Here is an 18,383-nt window from a genome sequence, read left to right as displayed (position 1 = left end):
TGGCAGCGAGCATCCGCGTGCAGAGCCACGTGTGTGTGTGTGTGTGTGTGTGTGTGTGCGCGCGCGCGCAGGGGGAGGTGGGAGGAGGCACTTCCTACGATGGAGGGAATCCGATACGGTTAATTGACAAGCCGAGCCGTTTACATAACCGCCAGGCTCAGTCTCAGAGCTGGTGTCAGAACCCCCCCCCTCCTCCTCCCCCCCGGCGCTGCTGCTGCTGTCCTCCATCTTTAGTCACCCTCCTCTTCCTCCTCCTCTTCCTCCTGCATCTCTCCATGGATGTTATCAAGCCAGTAATTCCCATCAGATAAAAAGCTGCAGGGCAGCGTTTTGTCAAACAGCTGATTGAGCGCCTCTCTCTCTCCCTCTGTCCTCAGCATCTGTTGCCATGGCGACGAGTCTCCGGGGGTTTCGACCACAGGTACACACACCTGCACGTGTACAAACACACACACGGTTCTCGCTTGACGTGAAAGAAACAGTCGGCACAAAGTCTTTTATCCACAATGTCTTCATTTAGAAAAAAGTAAATAACGATACAAGGAACCCGGTGGTAAATAAAGAGATACATACACTGTATGGATATTCACACCTGTAAACAGAGGATCAACTCCAAACAAACCAAAGTCCCTCGAAAGACACCCAACAGGCGTAGCGCTTCCTTCCCCCCCCGATATATGAGATTCTGTCACTCGACCTTCGAGTTCCTCCCCGAACAGAAACGTCTTCAAACACGTCAAACATCCTACTCTCTGTAAAACACAAAGTGTGGCTGGTCCGCGCGGCGGCGGGCGAGCACATTCTGTTACAGTACGGCGAGTTCAGGTCACGTGGTCGCCGGAGGCGCCCCGAATGTTAAAAAAACAAAAAAACAAAACAAAGTAAATGCTTAAAGCTGTTCGGTCTGGTGCGGTGGTAAACAGGGAGACAAACCTTTCTCTCTTCTTTTACATTCAGCTTCTCTGAAGGAACATTCTCCGCCGCTGATCGCGCCGTCGGCGGCGAGACGGAGCTTCTGCACTTCATAAAGGAAGTTCTACCGAGCAGCAGTGACGTGGCGAGGCTGTGAGGACGCTCCTCGTTTGCATATGATTGATCGGGGGTTTTCAGAGTGCAGGACGGCGAGCGCCTTCCTCCTTTACACCGTCCTAAAAACGGCTTCGGCCCGGCTGACTTTGCAAACTGTCATTTCCTAGTTTGTCCACTAGGTGGTGCGCGGAGCCACAAAACTTCCATTTCCACTGATTAAAAACAGAATCAAGTCAGTATCGTGCCGTTGTTTCACCGAGGAAACGCTCCGGGATCGGCGCAGCTTCAGCATGATTGTTCGCTCGCTAGTCTCTTTAGCTAGCTAGTCTCTTTAGCTCGCTAGTCTCTTTAGCTCGCTAGTCTCTTTAGCTAGCTAGTCTCTTTAGCTAGCTAGTCTCTTTAGCTCGCTAGTCTCTTTAGCTAGCTAGCATTTCTTTGAGGCGGCAGTGAACCAGTCAGTGACGCAAATTTCAAGTAATGGTCATCATGAACGACGCGATATGACATGACATCAGTGAAGCGCAGTCAGTGTGTGTGTGTGTGTGTGTGTGTGTGTATGTGTGTGTGTGTGTGTGTGTGTGTGTGGGGTCTAGATGACTGGTTTTCACGTTGGAATTCTTCATAATTCTCACATTTTCAGTAATTATTGCTCGTGGCTGTCGCCCTGCATAGACAGTTCTTTAATTTGAAGCATCAGCTGGGTCTTTAAGCCCAGCCTGAAAAGCTGCGCTCCTCGCCTCGCCTCGCCGCCGCACTCTGAAAACCGCCGGTCCGGGTGATTGCATGTTTGCCCGTTTTTACAGTCGATACAGTGAAAAGATGTGTTTCTGACGCCTTTGTACAAACCCGACCCGCCGCCCGGCGCCGCGTCCCGGCGAGAGGCGAGGCGATGCGTTGGCAGTGAGGAGCGAGAGCGGCTCGCCGTGAACAAGGCGACTCATGGAGCCGTTTAGCCAGACGGCGGCGGCGGCGGCCGGGACAGGAGCCGTGAGTGACGCTGCTAAACTTACGAAATAAAATAACATAAAAATAAAAAAAGAAAGGCAAAGATGTGAAGTTAAGCGATAAGATCCAGGAGTGTGTGCCGTTGGTTTTTGTTTTTTTCGAGCCGGGCCGGTGAGGCGGGTTCAGCTGACTGCGTCTCAACCTGTGGCTGGACCCTGGAGAGAGACCTGGAACCAGAGCGGTTCCTGGTGGTTTTGAGACAAGGCCGCGTACGAAGGCACGTCCGGTCCGGATCCAGCCACGGGGACTGGGACGACAGCAGCGCGGCGGCGCCCCCCCGTGGCGCGTGGGTCCACCTCTCTTAGGTCTTGTGCTCCTGGACGATGGCGGGCAGCTGCTCCTTGCTCTTCTCGGCCAGCGGCAGCGAGGAGCTGAAGGGCGGCGCCAGGCCGTTGGAGGAGATGTGGTAGAAGGTCAGCGGCGAGGAGGCGGCGGGGCTGCACAGCTGCTGGAACCGCTGCGGGGGAGGGGAGGGGGAGGACCGGGTTAGTACCGAGCCGCGCCGCGTCTCCGTGGAAACAGGGCGAGCGAGCGAGCGGGCCGACCTGCGCCAGGGTCCCCGGCGTGGTGAGCAGGGCGTAGACGGCCCAGACGGGCAGCAGCGACACGGAGGACAGCGTGAGCAGCCAGCCCAGCGCCGTGGCCCAGCCCGGCGCCGCCAGGCCGCGGCCCAGCTGCAGCGGCGACCAGCACACCAGCGAGAAGATGAAGGTCGCCTGGGGGAGGGGCCGGACGTCAGAGGTCAGCGGCGTGCGGAGCGGCGGGGGGCGGGGCGGGGGGCGGGACTCACCGAGCAGACCACCGGCGTCAGGTACTTCCAGCAGACCTTGAAGGCGGCCATCGGGCTGTAGCCCGTCATGTCCCTGATGTTGGCGCTGAAGCGGTCGGCGCCTGAAACGCAGGAAAGGCGAGGTTCGGTCAGAGGTCGTCCGACCGCCGCGTGGCACGGCGGCGGTGGCGGCGGCGGCGGCGGCGGCGGCGGCGGTGGGTCGTACCGTACACCCAGCCGATGGCCAGCGACTGGAAGATGGAGAGCAGCAGCAGGCTGGCGCCGCTGCAGGAGAAGTGATCGTAGATCTGGAACACGTAGAGCCCGCCCTGCGCACCAGAGAGGAGGTGGTCAGGGAAAGGTCAGAGGTCAGAGCGGCGGGACGGACGGGTCGGGGGCGGGGCTTACCGGCGTGACCATGACCAGGCCCACCAGGAAGCAGACCACGCAGAAGAAGAGCAGCAGCAGCTCGCGGCGGTGGCCCCGGCGGATCAGGTGGGGGTAGAGGTCGGTCACCGAGGTCATGAGGGCCTCCAGGCTGACGAACTGACGGAGAGGGCGGAGTCAGAGCGCGGGGGGGCGGGGTAACAAACACACCAGCGGGGGGCGCTGTGGGGTACCTGTGTGTCCAGGCCGAGCATGATGATCATGAGGAAGAAGCAGACGGCCCACAGCTGCGGCAGCGGCATCATGGACACGGCGCGGGGGTAGGCGATGAACGCCAGGCCGGGTCCTGAGGCCGAACGGCGAGAACGGTCAGCGTCACGCTTCCATAAAGCAACGCGCTGCTGAAGCGGCGGCTTCACCTGATTGGGCCACGGAGGCGATGTCCACGCCCTGCTCCTCCGCCATGAAGCCCAGCACGGAGAAGATGGCGAAGCCGGCCAGGAAGCTGGTGCTGCTGTTCAGGAGGCACAGCATGAAGGAGTCCCTGCGGAGACGGGCGGCGGTGAGGGAGGCGGGACGGCGGGAAACATGGTCGCCGCCGCCGCCGCTTCTCTTCGAGGTGTGGCTGAGCCGGAGTGTTTTCTCTGTCCATTCCAGCCATTCCTCCTGAAAGCCATCTGACCGGCGGGAGCTTACACGTGTGTGTGTGTGTGTGTGTGTGTGTGTGTGTGTGTGTGTGTGTGTGTGTGTGTGTGCGTTCTTGTATTTCTATCCTTGTCGGGGCCAAATGTCCCCACAAGGATAGCAAAACGTGAAACGACGTGCCTTGTGGGGACCTTTTTTCCGGTCCTAAGTAGGAGAAACAGTGTTTTCTTGACCATGTTGTTGTTACTGAAAAAAGTGAAAGTGCAAAAACATTTCTTTAGGGTTAGGCTTTGTTGTGGTGTGGGTTAGGGTTAGGGTAAGGGTCAGGGTTAGGGGCTAGACATGAATGGGAGTCAATGGAAGGTCCCCACAAGGATAGAAATACGAGACTGTGCGTGTGTGTGTGTGTGTGTGTGTGTGTGTGTGTGTGTGTGTGTGTGTGTGTGTGTGACGACGCGTCTCACTTATAGCAGTCGTTGTTGAATTTGTTGTAACTTCCCAGAGCTGTGAGGCTTCCCAGGCAGATCCCGTAAGAGAAGAAGATCTGGGTGCCAGCATCCATCCACACCTGGGGGGGGAGACGGGGGGACAGGACGGGGGGACAGGACGGGGGCTTTATCTGCTGTCTGAGGCTGAACACGAGACGTCAACAAAACGCCACAGAGTCGGAGGAGGAGCAGGTGGACGTTCTCACGTCTGCACCAAAGCTTATTTGGTGATTCTTCCGTCCCCGCTTCCCTCAGAGCAGAAGACCAGAAAGAAAACAGACAGAGTGTGTGTGTGTGTGTGTGTGTGTGTGTGTGTGTGCGCGCGCCGTACCTGAGGGTCCGCCAGCCGGGTGTGGTTGGGCTTGAGGTAATAGACGATGCCCTGGGCGGCGCCGGGCAGCGTGGCGCCGCGGACCAGCAGCACCAGCAGCATGACGTAGGGGAAGGTGGCCGTCAGGTACACCACCTGCAGGCGACACGCGGCGCCGCGTTCAGCACGGGCTCCGGGGACGACGGCGGTCTGGGGGGGTCGTCCCTCCTGGGGCTCACCTTGCCGGTGGATTTGACCCCCTTCCACACGCAGAAGTAGCAGACGAGCCAGACGGCGGCGAGGCACAGCGCCAGCTTCCAGTTGATGGGGCCCAGCTCGTCCAGCGAGGCGGACAGACGCAGCACCTCCCGCCTGCAACAGCCACACGTCAGTCCGGCCCGCCGCCCGCCGCCCCGGCCTCACCGCCCCGGCTGCACTCACTCCCAGAACTCCATGACGGGGGACGTGGCGTTGACCGGCAGGCTGCTGGCGTTGGCCGTCTGGTTGTGGTGCTCGAACAGGACGCACGCCGCTGCGGGGGCACAGGCAGGCAGGTTAGCGTTAGCGTTAGCGCCGCGCTACAGGCGGGTGCGTTTCCACTGACCGGTGTTCCAGGTGTTGTTGCAGTGCGACCAGGGCAGCTCGGCCTGGAAGCTGTAGGACAGGTAGAAGAGCGCCCACGCCAGGATGACGATGTAGTAGACGCAGCCGTGCAGGATCATCACCTGGCTGGCGTAGCCCAGGCCTGGAGGCACAGCACACACACTCCGGTCACAGCCGCTTCGTCTTCATCCAGACGACCGAGAGCCTTCTGTGGCGCCGCTAACGGCGTTTAGCATTTCGTCCGACGACGCTAAAATGTTGCAGCCGCAGAGGAATTCCAATCGATGCTCCCGACCGACACTTTCCTCAGCGTCTGCAGCTCATACGATTCCCCGAGAAACAAGCTCATTCATTTTAGATTAAGCTGAATTAACTGTAGCGGCGATGATTCCACGTCACCCTGGTCTGCTCTGCTGCTCCAGGTCGACCCGTAGATCTCCGGTCTGATGGTTTACATTCCTGCCGGTCGCTCGGCTGTTTCATTTGAATGCGAGGAGGCTCTCCGTGCCTTTATTCGCTGCTGAAAGCAGGGAGTTCCCGACGCTCAGCCGTGACCCGTTGTTTACGCAGTGGCGTGTTTTCTCTGGCGGCGTGACGAGCGAGTGCAGCGCTGCAGGCCGCGGATTTATCAGGACGCTGCCGCAGCGGCAGATAGGACGGATTTAATTCTCGAAAACTGTTGATAGGGAAGGACTACCAGAAGGCTTCTCAGCGCACGTGAGACAGGCGGAGGTTCAGGTTGTTCAAGTTCAGACATATCGAAGTCTATTTTATTCATTCAGCGATCAGGTTCAACAGAAAGCTGCTTCAGCCGTGTCAATGTCACGGCCTGGTTCGTCCGTCTCGCTTTCAGAGCGTCCGGGCTCCCAGCAGGGGGGGTGCCGGACCGGGCGTACCTCCAAACAGCGGGCAGATGGTCCTCCAGGCGCTGACGCCCCCCAGGCTGGTGTACTGCCCCAGCGAGGTCTCCAGGAGGAAGAGCGGGATGCCGCACAGCACCAGGAACAGCAGGTAGGGGATGAAGAACACACCTGCAACACAAACACACACACACACACATACACACCCGGGTCGCTTCAAGAGGAGACGGGAAACGCCGGCTCCGCTCACTCGCCGCCTTCCTACCTCCTCCGTTCTTGTAGCAGAGGTAAGGGAACCTCCAGACGTTGCCCAGGCCGATGATCTGGCCCGCCACGGCCAGCAGGAACTCGGCCTTGCTGGCCCACTGCCCCCGGGCCAGCAGCTCGTCCTCGGCGGCCTCTTTCCCGTTGGGAAGGCCCGGCGGCGACAGCTTGCACAGCAGCGCGTCGGTCTGACGCGGCGGCGCCTGGTCGGCCATCACCGGCTGCGGTAGGGAAACGCACACACCCCTGGGAAGACGGCGAGAACATGACGGCACAGTCAAAAAGACAGAAAACACAAAGTGCGCCGAGCGCTCAACTCACATCCTCGCGGCCGCCAGCGACTGACTAGCAGAGAGGAGAATGATCCGACGGTTGGATTGGCGGCCGCACTTATCTCAGATGTGTGTCACAAGGCCGTGTTTGTGTGGGTGTGCGTCCTTTATCTGCGCCGTACAGGACACTTTGGGGCTAAATTTGTCAAGTCCAGTATCTGTGAGGACTTATCTCTCCCAGAACAATACGCTCATTGTCCCGGGGCACGGGCCTTCGGACGGTTTGGACCACGAGCTTCCAGACGGATCTTCTGATCGTTTCACATCAGTCATGCTAACCCAACAGGAAGTGGGTATCCTCTCTCAGCAAGCTGAGCTCTGGAGGCTGGACTGATCAGCTCTCAGCGCTCACTTTGATGATGCAGGGTGGAGCTGCTGCTCACAGGCCGGAAAGAACACAAATCCACCAAATAGCTCCACATCATTCATGTGCAGAGAGCCAAACCCAGCACCATCGCTCAGGAATCCCATTGATATGGACTTCAAAACAACACAGTAAAGCTATAAAGTCATCCTGTCCTTAAAATAAACACCTAGTATTTTTTTTTTATATTGTACACTCTAAGCAGGATAATATATCCTCCAGCTCCTGCTGTTTACACAACTTCAGATTACGCCACACACACAGTGTAATGTTTCTGACTCTGGGAACGTGGAGCGAACTGCTTCTTTATCCAGATCACATGCATCTAATGAGTTCTACACGGCCACATCGACGCATTCAGGTCACATTTTCTCCAATTCTATTCAGAAAACACAAGAAATTTCTATTCTCTAATAAATATAAAGTGTCACGAGAGGTTTTCAGTAACAACTCGGCTATAATCCCTCTAGATTAGCTAAGAAAGATTAAGCCTAATATCTTAAATCTGTGGAGAACTGGAACCCTGCTTCCTGCCTCAGAGGAACCACTTCAGTGGGACTATTCTCAAGATGTGAGTTCAATTTGTAATGAAAAAAAACCCTTGCTGCAGGGAATTTCTTTGTTTTTGCTCTTTATTCTGAAGAGCATCAACAGTGCTTTCTGATCCTACTTCTGTCACTTCTCCAGCCACATTTTTTTTTGTTTATTTGTGATTCTGACTGAAAACAACATCATTAGAGAAGTACACAACTTTCATGAGTCATTTTTATTCGTGATCATGTTCATAAAGCAACAACAACACAGGTTCTATCCGCCATGCAGCGCCAGCTGTGGGTTTTAATCTTTTTTACAGGTGTTTTTCCAGGTATTATCTTTTGTTATTGTCGTCGCTTTAGAAGCAGGAACTAAAACCGGAAGTGACCAAATATGGTCAGTTCCCCTCTGACGTCACCGGCTGTGGAATACATAACGGGTAATTTTTGAGCTGTGTGTTCGTACATAAGAAGCGCCGCGGGGTTCCGCGGTGACTCGTGGCGGCGTGTTGCGGGCACGGAGCGGTGTGCGGGGTGTTTCTGCCCCTCCTGGATGGAGCTGCTCCCCCCCCCCCCGGACAGGCTCTCTGACCCCCGGGTTACTCCGCTTCCGCCACACCGTCCTCTGCGTAGCCATGTGAACACATACATAACACCGTGTACCGGCGCCCCGATGTCCGCCCGACTCCACGTTTAAAAAAATAATAATTAATAAAAATGAGGGGGAAAAAAGAGGAGAATCGGGCCAGTGCGGCAGCACGTGAGCTACTGTCGGTGTTAGCTTACCGTTATATTAGTGACAGTTTACCGCCGGAGCCCAGAGGCGTGTTGAGCTCCGGGGATGCTCTGGAAAGAAACCCCCCGGCAGCGACACGGCTCAACACGCGCGCCCGTGCCCGCTCGGTGGGCCGCGAGAGGGCTGAAAAGGCGGAGAATTCAACATTATGTCGCCTACCTCCGCGTTTCCTGCAGTCCTTCACACCGCGACCACCCCCCTGAACCGGCGGCCGAATGGTTTGTCCCGAGCCTCGGCGCGTGTGTGTGTATCTGTGTGTGTTTGTGTGTGTGTGTGTGTGTGTGTGTCAGTGTGTGTGTGCGGGGCTGCGGCGGCGGTCGGTGCAGCGCCTCCACCTCCAAGTTTGCTCCGCAAAAACAGGGTTACAAAATCAGCTGCAGTTGCATCATGGGTACTGAGGTTTTAACAAGCGTTACATATTCTAAAGAAAAAAAAAAAGGAAAGAAAAAAGAAAGAAGTAGAAGGACGCAAAGAGAAGAGTTCAGCATCCACCTGCTCCAGAAAGAAACACGCCTCTGCTGACAAGATGCTGAATCAGAGTGACTGTAGTTCTGCTGACTGCTCTCCAAACCGCCGTCCTTCCTGTTTCACGCACCTTTTGTCCGCTTCTGTCTGATTGGACGTGATTGCACTGATTGCACGGATGATTAGACAAAAAAAAAAAAAAAAAACTGGAATGGTACTGGTTCCTTTTGCTTTCTGTCTGCAGGCGCAGCTGTTCATAAGACAAACCTAAACTCTTCTTAAATGACAAATGTTCTAATAGGATATAAAAACTAGAGAAGCACAGACCTGCTGGGGAGCAGGGACGGCCATCCATTGAAAAACTTTCCCTTGTGACGTGAGACTTCATGACGCCATACCGTGTGATCGCTGCCCCACGTTTATCCGCTGCCTTTCCCATAAATGATCCCTCGTCAACGGGAATTAAGGAGCCCCAGGCTGAAAAGGCTTTATTGGATTATTACTGCATTCATGCATCGACGGCACGAATCACCTTTAACACCGATATGATCGGTGCTGAACCAGCCCCATGGCGGTTCAGGAGGAAAGACGGGACATTTGTCCATGTTTAGTCTTTAAAATGAGGATAACTCAGCTCATATTTATGCTATATTCACGAGAACTCTATGTTGTCTTGTACTGATTAGCTGTTCTACCTGCTGTACCCATTTGACTGTTTTAGAATTATTTTGAACACATTTTAAGTAGTTAAAAAAAATGCCGATTTCTAAGTGTCTGTCCATAAATCTCACTCAGCAACATTATCTGAGCACTTACTGCTTTTCTGACTCTATAATTCAGAGTTAACGTCGAGCGTCTCTGCAAACAGTGTGGCCATTTAGCACCAAGTCAATCCAGTTAGCTGCTCCGGCGGTGTCTGCTTTCCATTACAGCCCAACACACACACACACACACACACACACACACACACACACACATATACAGCTCATTGTTCAGCCGGCTTCACAGTTCACCTCGGATTGTGGAAACGTGAGACGGCGTGCGGACCCCGGCTGTCCGGGCCGCCTCCAGCAGCTCCCGGCATGTTTAACGGCCTGTGTTATTGCCTGGGCCCATTCGGCCGAGCATTTATGGACCCCCGTTTAAAAAAAACACAACCGTCTCCTGCAAACACTCCGCTTCGCTGACTCCATTCACATAAATTGCATTCCACTGCTTGGACACACTCGGCGACATTACCTGGAATGTTACTCGCACACAAATCAGGGACCTTTCCCTGGAAATGAGAATATACGCACTCAAACATCATTCCAACCATGAACATTACCAAACTCCCTTCAACACCTCTACTGCTCAATTTCAGTTCATTTTCTAAATTTATACCATTCTTTATTTATGTGAACTGACTTTAAACTCTATTATTTTCTTCCTCAAAAGAAGCAGCTCACTTTTTGCATTATAAATCACATTATGAACATTCGCTCCAGTAGCTCAGTGGAATCAGTGACGCTAGCGGCACTGAGAAGTTACAATGCAGCAGGAATGTGTAACAGCAGGATTATGCCATCCTTGACATGTTCTTGAACTGTGTGAGCTCGGGAAAAGTAAAGGACAAGACGTTTTGACCTGATAGTGATTCTTTTATCGGCCTTTATGGCTTTATTGATGAAGCTTTATGGTCAGATCACAAGGCAAAGATTACAGTGAGAGAAAGTGTTTTTAAAAACACATCAGAACACTCGTAAAAGGACATCGAGCTGCTTCTTTGGTTCAAAACATCCTTTTTCTGTCAGACAAAGCTCTAAAAATCCAGTTTTCTTTAAGGGAAATAGACAAACAAGTACCTGCATCGTCCTCAATCGCCCAAAAAGACTTTTATATTAACCCTAAAACACCGGCTCTTTTTTCTTTTTCTTTTATTAAATGGAGGTTTTAAGAAAGAAAACTGGTTTATCAAAAGAGTGAAGAGTGAAACTGACTTTCCAACACATACCAAAGCACGAGCCTTCAAAATAAAAGATTTTGATCGCAACCCAGATCTGCTCCAGACTCCAGAAAGTGCACTCTTGTGGTTTTCCCTGACTTGATCTCTGAAGCTCCTCGTTACAAACCTCTGACCTTCAGCCTTTGTTCTTGGTCCAATTCACCAAAATAAGAGCGCAGGACAGCTTCAGCCAGTTCCCTTCAGCTTCCCCAACACTGTGGTCAGCTTGGTCGTTCGGACATGAATTTGTTTTCAAAATCTACTGGGTACCACCGTCAAGGTTTAGATCATGAAGGCAAATGCTTGTTTTTGGATATTTTTTATCTTCGTATACGACGGTTGGCTGCGTGAATCTAGAGATGGACTAATGAAGACGGAACATTCACTCTTGAATATCGAAGTTTTGGACTTTACTCTGGTTTGTTCCATCTTTTCGTCATCTGGTCCACATTTAGAACACTCCTAAACCTTTATGACATCCAGTAATGAACTCCAAACAATGCCAAGCTCAGCCCGGGTTGTGAAACGTAATCAGCATCAAAACTACAATCATACCTTGTATAGATTTCTACGTTCAGCTTAAGTCTGCAATTAAGTCCTCAGGTGAATTTATGTTACAGTTTATTTCAGTCTGTCTCGTTAGCTGAAGGAAATTGCACCCTAAAGAAAAAAAAGAAAAAAGAAAAGATTGAGACGTCAAAGGTCAAGAGTCAGGAAGTGGTAAAAAGTCTTGCAATCATATACAATGCACAAGTTCCTGAGCTGCATGAGCGCACGAACACCAGCCTGAGACTCTGCTCTGCCCCCCCCGGGGGGCAAATAAAGCCCCGAGTCTTACAGGGTCCGTCCATACAGCCGCCATTGTTCTGTCCTGACAAACCCGAAGCCTCTTTAACTGCGGAGCGGCGGCGTGTAACTCAGACCAGGCGTAGCCACGCACACTTTCTGCATGCTTTACAGCTGACTTTATTGGCGTCTGCGATCCGGGGCAGTGGGTCACTGGTATACAGCAGGAGTCATTGTGAAATCCCTTCCCGCCCGTCTGCAGTGCTGTCACCAGGCCTTCAGAGAGAAGTTTCCTTCAGCATTTTCATTCATACGGCTGCGTCGCTGTTTGTTTTCGAGGCTCGGAGGGGATCTGTAAACACGCCTTCTGTCCCAACCGTAGGGACCAGAGTGTGAAGGGAAGGCGTCAGGTGTCGACACCCGACACCGTTACCCGATCTGGATCCCGGCCAACAGATGGCCTACCCAAACACCGGTCACGTCACGTCACGGCGCGCCGACAGAAAACAATGGGCGCCAAGACAAACACCACGCTGCGGCGGCGGCTGTTTCAACAGAACGCCCCGTCGCCACAAAGGCCGGATCCCTCGGCGAGGTCTGAGTCAGGCGGGGGACTGAAAAGCCCGAGTTCACATCAAAGTTTATCGGCTTTCTGAAGGACCGACTGACTCACCCGGGTGCGAGATGAGACGTGTCTGAATCCGCCGAGGCGGCGAACTCACGGTGACACTGCAACTTTGGGGAAGCGTGCCGAGTCATGGCGCGTTGCCCGCCGCTCCGCCCGACGTTCAGCTCACCGAGGAGATCTCTGTGCCGGGCGTGCTCAAAAAAAAAAAAAAACCAACGCAACCGGAAAGAATCCCAAAATGATGACTCAGCAACAAAATCAGCAAGTGTTGAGAAACCAAACACTGAAGTCATCCAGCGACGCCAATCCATCCACCACAAAGGGAATGACTTTCTTCATGAGTTTCACCTTTATTCTGCCAGGTAGGTCAGGTGAGGACCAGCTGGACCCGAAGCCCCCTGCTGGTCGGTATGGGCGTGGGGGCTGATGGGACCCCTCAGTGTCGGAAGTCTCGGTTGAATACTTGTTGATTAAAGCTCACGTTCCGGGTTCCAACACAAAGCCTGAGGCATCCATTCATCGCTCTAACACACACACACACACACACACACACACACGCCCACACAAACGCAACAAAACTGTCACTCAGCCGTGACAGAGAGAAAGTGGTATTGAAAGTCTTTACAGTGACATATATGTGGAAAAAAATTCAATGAAAGCTAAAAGCCAGAGCAGCGATCCTTCATTATTGCCGTATTCAGGAATCTCTTTGAAAGATTAACTTCTGTGCAGCAAAATGAAAAAGCAGCAGGGAGCCGCGACGAGAGAGCCGCATGTGGCCGCAGAGAAAACTCTGAATGGAAAACGTCCAGGTTTGACTCCACAGCGCTTGATTCTCGGGAGGCGTCGCTGACGAGCGTTTCCTGGACGGGTTTGACCTCGCTCCCAGCGGGGTGCCTGTCGGGTCCTGATGTGGCCGCCATCAGACCTGCTGCTCCTCACCTCCGAGTCCTAAATAGGTAAACATTCCTGCGGCCGAACCGCCTTCCTCGAGGAGTCGTTTCACTCTGGCGCCCGGCCCTGTGTCCACACGGCGCCGGGCTCCCCGGGGGTTTGCGGCGGGCCACATATTTGCTGCTGATAATCTTTCCTGGAGATTTAATGCGAAAGTTTTCCCTACACAAGTCTTGAAACCGCAGTGGGCAGTCATGTGATCCGCTGGTGCCGAGGGAAGGTTTGGGCCCGTTCAGCTCTGCTGTAATCCAGTTTTCCTTCAGATTTTCCAAATGAAAGTTTACCTCCAGACTAAGGACATCGACTCGAGTTGGTCATGGCGATTAGCGTTGGCGAGCGAGCTGACGACACGGCGGCCGTCCAGATGAAAAGAGCCACAGATGGTTGAATGAGTGTATAAAGACAACGGTGGAGACGGCTTCGCATTTTCAACAGATTTCAAACTGCGCTGAACCTTTTCTTCGCAGACAGGCTGGAGTTTACTGCGGCAACCCAAAGCGAAATATTTAGAAGCATCTTTTTTTCCAGAGGTGTCGCCATAGTGGAAAACACACTGACTCCATATCCAGGCTGGCGAAGTCCTTCCTGCATCATGTTAGGCTGAAACAGAGTGAAATCTGCGAGGAAAGCGCCGCGTGTCCTCACGGTGAACTCACCTCTTGTTTGCGGATGTGGATTCTGACTGAGCCCTCCAGGTAACGCGTTAATGAGCCGGATTAATTAAGAGCCTGTTTGTCCGGATCATTTTACACAGAAGTGACCCCGTCCTCTCTCCCACTGCTCATCCCAGCCTTTTGCCTGCATTGAACCGGGCTCTCTGAGAAAACCGGGGGGGGGGGGAGCTAAACAAACCCAGATTCCTGCTGCTCAGTCAGCCTGAAGCTGGAGGCTAAATGCTCACATCATGGGACTTTTATAAGTCGGGATATCGGGTGCATAAGGACCCGCTTGATGTGGCCTCAGCCCTCCAGCAACAAACGGCACAATGCTTTATGTGTGAAACCAGGCAGAGGTTCTGTTTGTCCAGAGTGCAGCGTCTCTCTGGACGGCAATGAGGAGCGCTTCTGCATGAATTCAAGAAAAGTAATTATATCACCACAGGCCATCGCCTCCATCAGAAGGTAATTTCATTACTTCATTACTCTGCTCTTTGCTGATTTGGCAGCTCCTGGCCGACGAGGCCTCGGACCCGGCAGACGGACGGCTCGCACGCTCGGCTGCCGAGACGCTTAATTGAGGTTAAGCATCCTGGTCAAGGGGCTCTGAGGGCCGCACTGCTCCGCCGGGGATTCGTCGAGGGGCCCCTCGACCTTCCTGACTGCTCCGGCGGCACGGTCAGGAACTACGCGGCGCGGAAAGGTTCCAGAAGGGAACATTGGGATATAAATACCAAGTTTGTTCCAGGACGGTTTGTTGCACAGCCAGCGGGGAGCCGAGCAACAGCTGAGGCGGGAGATAATTAAAACCCGAGCTGGAGCCATTACGAAGGGCACGAAGGTAATGTCCCATAAACCCAACCAGGAGGCAGGATTTCAACATGGCGGGTCTGGAATTCCTTTCAAAGACCTTTATTTTTATTTCTTTTGAAATATAAGACGATAATTCTTCAGCATCCCGCAGAAAAGATGTGAAAAACACTCATCTTACAGATCAAACAATGCAGAAATGAATGAAGGCGTCCCTCAGGGTTCTGTATTCGGGCCAGATGTGAATCTCTTCTTCATGTTCTCAGCCTTGACAGGATGTGAATGTTGTCTTTTTCCAGTCTCTCTTGGTTTCACTGGAACTTGCTGGCTAAATAAATGCTCAATAAAGCTCTTAAAATGAACTTCATCAACACGACTTTGCACCGGAGGACGCTCGGCGACCCGCCCGTCTGTTCTTCCTCACCAATTCAGCAGAAACACCAGGAGAGGCTGGATCAGCCAGCAGCTCATCCGTCGGCGCCACAGCGTGCCAAGACGTCACAGAGTCAGCAGAACGTTTACAGCTCGCCGTCTTCGACACACGTGCTTCCAATAAAATCTGCTTCCATCATGGGAGGACGACACCGAATAGAGAAGACTCTCCGACAGAGACTCATTCACCCGTCCAGCCGTCCGCAGTCACACGACTGAACTGTTAAAAACTCCTCATTCTTTTACATTTTTTTTTTCCTTTTTGCCAGCGGCCTCAGCACTGCGGCGGTGGAAACACCCGCGGTCGCCTCCGGCAGACGCTACAAAGCCCACGCAGCTAAATAAAACACACATGCTAACATGACGTCAGGCTGCAGCAGTAGCGCCCCGATGACCCCAACGTTCGGGACAATGTGTCAAATGTCAATAAAAACAAGAAGGAATGATTCACAGCTCTTTCAAACTCTTATTTTGCTCGCCACCATCGTGTGGGCTTTCTTTTATTGTGGAGGTGAAAGGATGCCAGAGCGAAGGCGACGGGGCCAGAAGCAGGACGGAAACCCTGCGTCTCCACGCCGCTTTGATCCGAGCGCGTCGACAGAGGCGAACCCCTCTCCCAAAAAATGTTCCGGCTCATTAATTTTAGGTTTCAAGTGAACTGCACAGCGATGAAAAAGGCATTAATTATGTATTCCGTGAAAACTAATTAGTTCCAGTCAAGGGGAAGTTTCATTGTGTGGCTCCGTTCACACAAAAACACAGAAACAAAGCAAGACATCCAGCAAACAAAGGACTCTTAAAAGACGGGAGACTGAATAGTGAAGAATTTTAAAAAGCTGAAGTAAATCCAGACTCGTGTCTGGGCGAGCGAGCGGGCGTCACCTGTCAGCCTGAAGGGAGATCAGGTCAGGACTCTCACAGCTTCCCTTCCTCGCTGCTTCTGGCTGTTATTGTGAACATTATTGTTGTCATTGGCGAAAACGAGATGATTCCTGTCATGGGTGTGTGTCCGCGTTCCAGTCATCTCAGGTATGCTTTAAACAACTCAAATCCGACACGTCAAATCAAGATCCGAGCAGAGACCCAGAGCAGAGCTGATCTCTGACTCCCCGGGTGTTTATTCACCAAACCATCACAGCGAAGCAAAAACACTTTCAGAGTCCACCACTCTCGCTAAAAATCTGCTTTGCTGAAACGTACAAATCTAATTTTGAGGATCCAAAGCAGGGACCCCTGCAGGGTCAGGGTCAGCCCTAACCCTGACCCTGACCCCACACCTGACCCCCTCCCTCCACATGAGCTTCAACCATCAGAATCCCACCAGAAACCCTGGAACCCGTCAGTCTGGTACCTTTAAACACCTCGGATTCCTGCACGGTTTCCTGAGCTCACGTGTCGGACAAAAAAACCTCAGAGTCTGTGTTGACGGATAACAGCCACGTTACCGCCGCAGGTCGTAATTAGAAACTTCTGCTGTGTCATGCAGGCGTGGGCTCGTAGCACGCCACAATCACACCGGCGACAGGAACCCGAAGACGCACGTGACGGCGTGCAAACCCGACCAACCCGATGCCGCGCAGAATCAGCTTCCAGCGTTCAGTGGTTCATCGTCACCGTTAGTTTTCTACTGTCACACAAGGCTGTATTTCACAGGATTCCTCCGTACTGCTGGACGAGAAAATCCACATATCCAACATTTCATAACACACACACACACACACACACACACACACACACACACACACACCTGCAGTAGTGTATGAATGGGATCCACCTACCAGCAGTAACCTGATGCTTCTGCGTTCCCGTCGTCTCTCTCCAGCGCCGAGCGTCAGGTCGCCGAGTGGAAGTGGGGCAGTAGTTTTATAGTTGTGGGTCAGGCAGGAGGAGGAGATGAGTCGCCGCCGCCGCCGCCGCCGCCATCCGCCGCAGCTCCAGCTGATCCCAGCAGCCTGCTCTTTGAATGCGGGATGCGTCGGCTCACCTGGTGGGCAGGCAGACTTCCAGGTGACTCATCACAGGTGTATCGAATGCAGGAGGCGGAGCCGACGGGCAGCGCCGACTATCAACACACACGCCAGCTGATACACACATCTGTTGTCTCGGTGCTCAGCTTTAATGCGGCCATAAGTCGGCCGTTAAGGTGGGGGCGTGGCCTCTGTACAGGTACAACAGTCGCCTGTTTAGCTCTGCACTGGAGATAATAACCTGTCCTGTTTAGTTAAGGCGCAGCGGAGCGTTTGAAGGCCTGTGTTTGTAACGTACGTGTTGATTTGTGCTGAGCAATCATGACTCTGACGGATGTTTTGTGTTGAGCTCTGTTGAAACATCCAGCTCGGCTTCTTCCAGGCGTTAAAAACGTGAAGTCATTCTCTGAATAATCAGCCTTCTTCGTCGCCTTTGAGTGTGATGATGTGAAGATACAAGTTTCACCAAGCATCCAGACGTGTTTTTTTTTCTGTTTCCGTGTGATTTCCTGAACACAGAGATGTCCGTTCGTCACTTCTCCTCCACTCAGTCCCAGCCCCGAGGCCAACCAGGAAGTTCACCTTCTGTTCCTCTCAAATGAAGCATTTTGACATTTTGGTCTCCGATGTGTTTCAGCCCGTCCTTTAACGCCTCTCAGCGAAAATGAAAACAGCGGGAGCTGGAACTTTATGAGAAAAGAAGAGGTCTGTTTTACCCAAACCTGCTGAATGTGTCCGTCCCTGGAATCGTGAAAACACAACTTCCTGAGAAGTCCTTCTGCTTGTGTGTGAGAAGACGTGATGGTCGTCTGTCGGCGTCGCAGCGAAGCCAAACAGCCTCTCGTTAGAATGATGTCAGACACCGGGAGCCTCGGAGGGAAACTTTCTAAAATCTGCTCCCGATCCGAGCGAGTGACTTTTCAGGGTTTTATTTGAGAGGAAGAAATTCATTTGACAACCTCAGAGCGGGCAAAGCCTCCGATTCCAAAACACTGGTCAACAAGGTACTTAACTTATTTAGCTTAAATCTGAGAATAAAAAACATGCATTTCCGAATGTTTGTCAAGGATTCGCAGTTTAAGAGCTCAGCATCAGCTTACTTCTCTATTTATAGAATATTCCAACACTTTACCATCAAAACAAGGGTTTTCTCTTCACTTCCAGTCATTTCTTCACGGATTTGTTCCGTTCGCTGCATTAAAGCCACAAAGCTCAGACACACACTGGCTCACAAATGTCCTGTTTTTTTTTTTTTGTTTTTTTGTTTTTCAAAAGATCAGGTCAGATCAGGCAGTTTTGCTCAAGCACAAATGTTT

The 18,383-nt window shown here is 52.7% G+C and overlaps 1 protein-coding gene across 1 annotated transcript; it reads right to left on the bottom strand.

The window, feature by feature from the left end:
* Window positions 1-503: 503 nt before the first annotated feature.
* On the bottom strand, window positions 504-17,092 carry LOC115385799 (sodium- and chloride-dependent GABA transporter 2-like). The gene is made up of 15 exons (XM_030087877.1): window positions 16,879-17,092; window positions 6,362-6,606; window positions 6,133-6,267; window positions 5,238-5,378; window positions 5,075-5,165; window positions 4,873-5,005; window positions 4,655-4,789; window positions 4,300-4,403; window positions 3,610-3,734; window positions 3,424-3,536; window positions 3,212-3,349; window positions 3,030-3,132; window positions 2,825-2,925; window positions 2,580-2,750; window positions 504-2,491 (listed from the first exon to the last, which is right to left on the bottom strand). Exons 2-15 carry the CDS (start codon window positions 6,573-6,575, stop codon window positions 2,336-2,338), a joined length of 1,860 nt encoding a protein of 619 aa, XP_029943737.1. The 5' UTR covers window positions 6,576-6,606; window positions 16,879-17,092; the 3' UTR covers window positions 504-2,335.
* Window positions 17,093-18,383: the final 1,291 nt, after the last annotated feature.

This window comes from Salarias fasciatus, unplaced genomic scaffold (genome assembly GCF_902148845.1).
Source record: "Salarias fasciatus unplaced genomic scaffold, fSalaFa1.1, whole genome shotgun sequence".
Classification (NCBI taxonomy): Eukaryota; Metazoa; Chordata; class Actinopteri; order Blenniiformes; family Blenniidae; genus Salarias; species Salarias fasciatus.
The sequence above is the reverse complement of the archived record's forward strand: the minus strand, read 5'-3'. Positions and strand labels throughout refer to the sequence as shown.

Bases quoted from the DNA above. Each gene is read 5' to 3' on its own strand.
- LOC115385799 (XM_030087877.1), bottom strand. From the start codon at position 6,575: ATGGCCGACCAGGCGCCGCCGCGTCAGACCGACGCGCTGCTGTGCAAG. The intron at 4,790-4,872 runs GTGAGCCCCAGG...TGTCGCCTGCAG, and splicing joins GGGTCAAATCCACCGGCAAG to GTGGTGTACCTGACGGCCAC. The intron at 3,735-4,299 runs GTGAGACGCGTC...CCGTCTCCGCAG, and splicing joins TTCAACAACGACTGCTATAA to GGACTCCTTCATGCTGTGCC.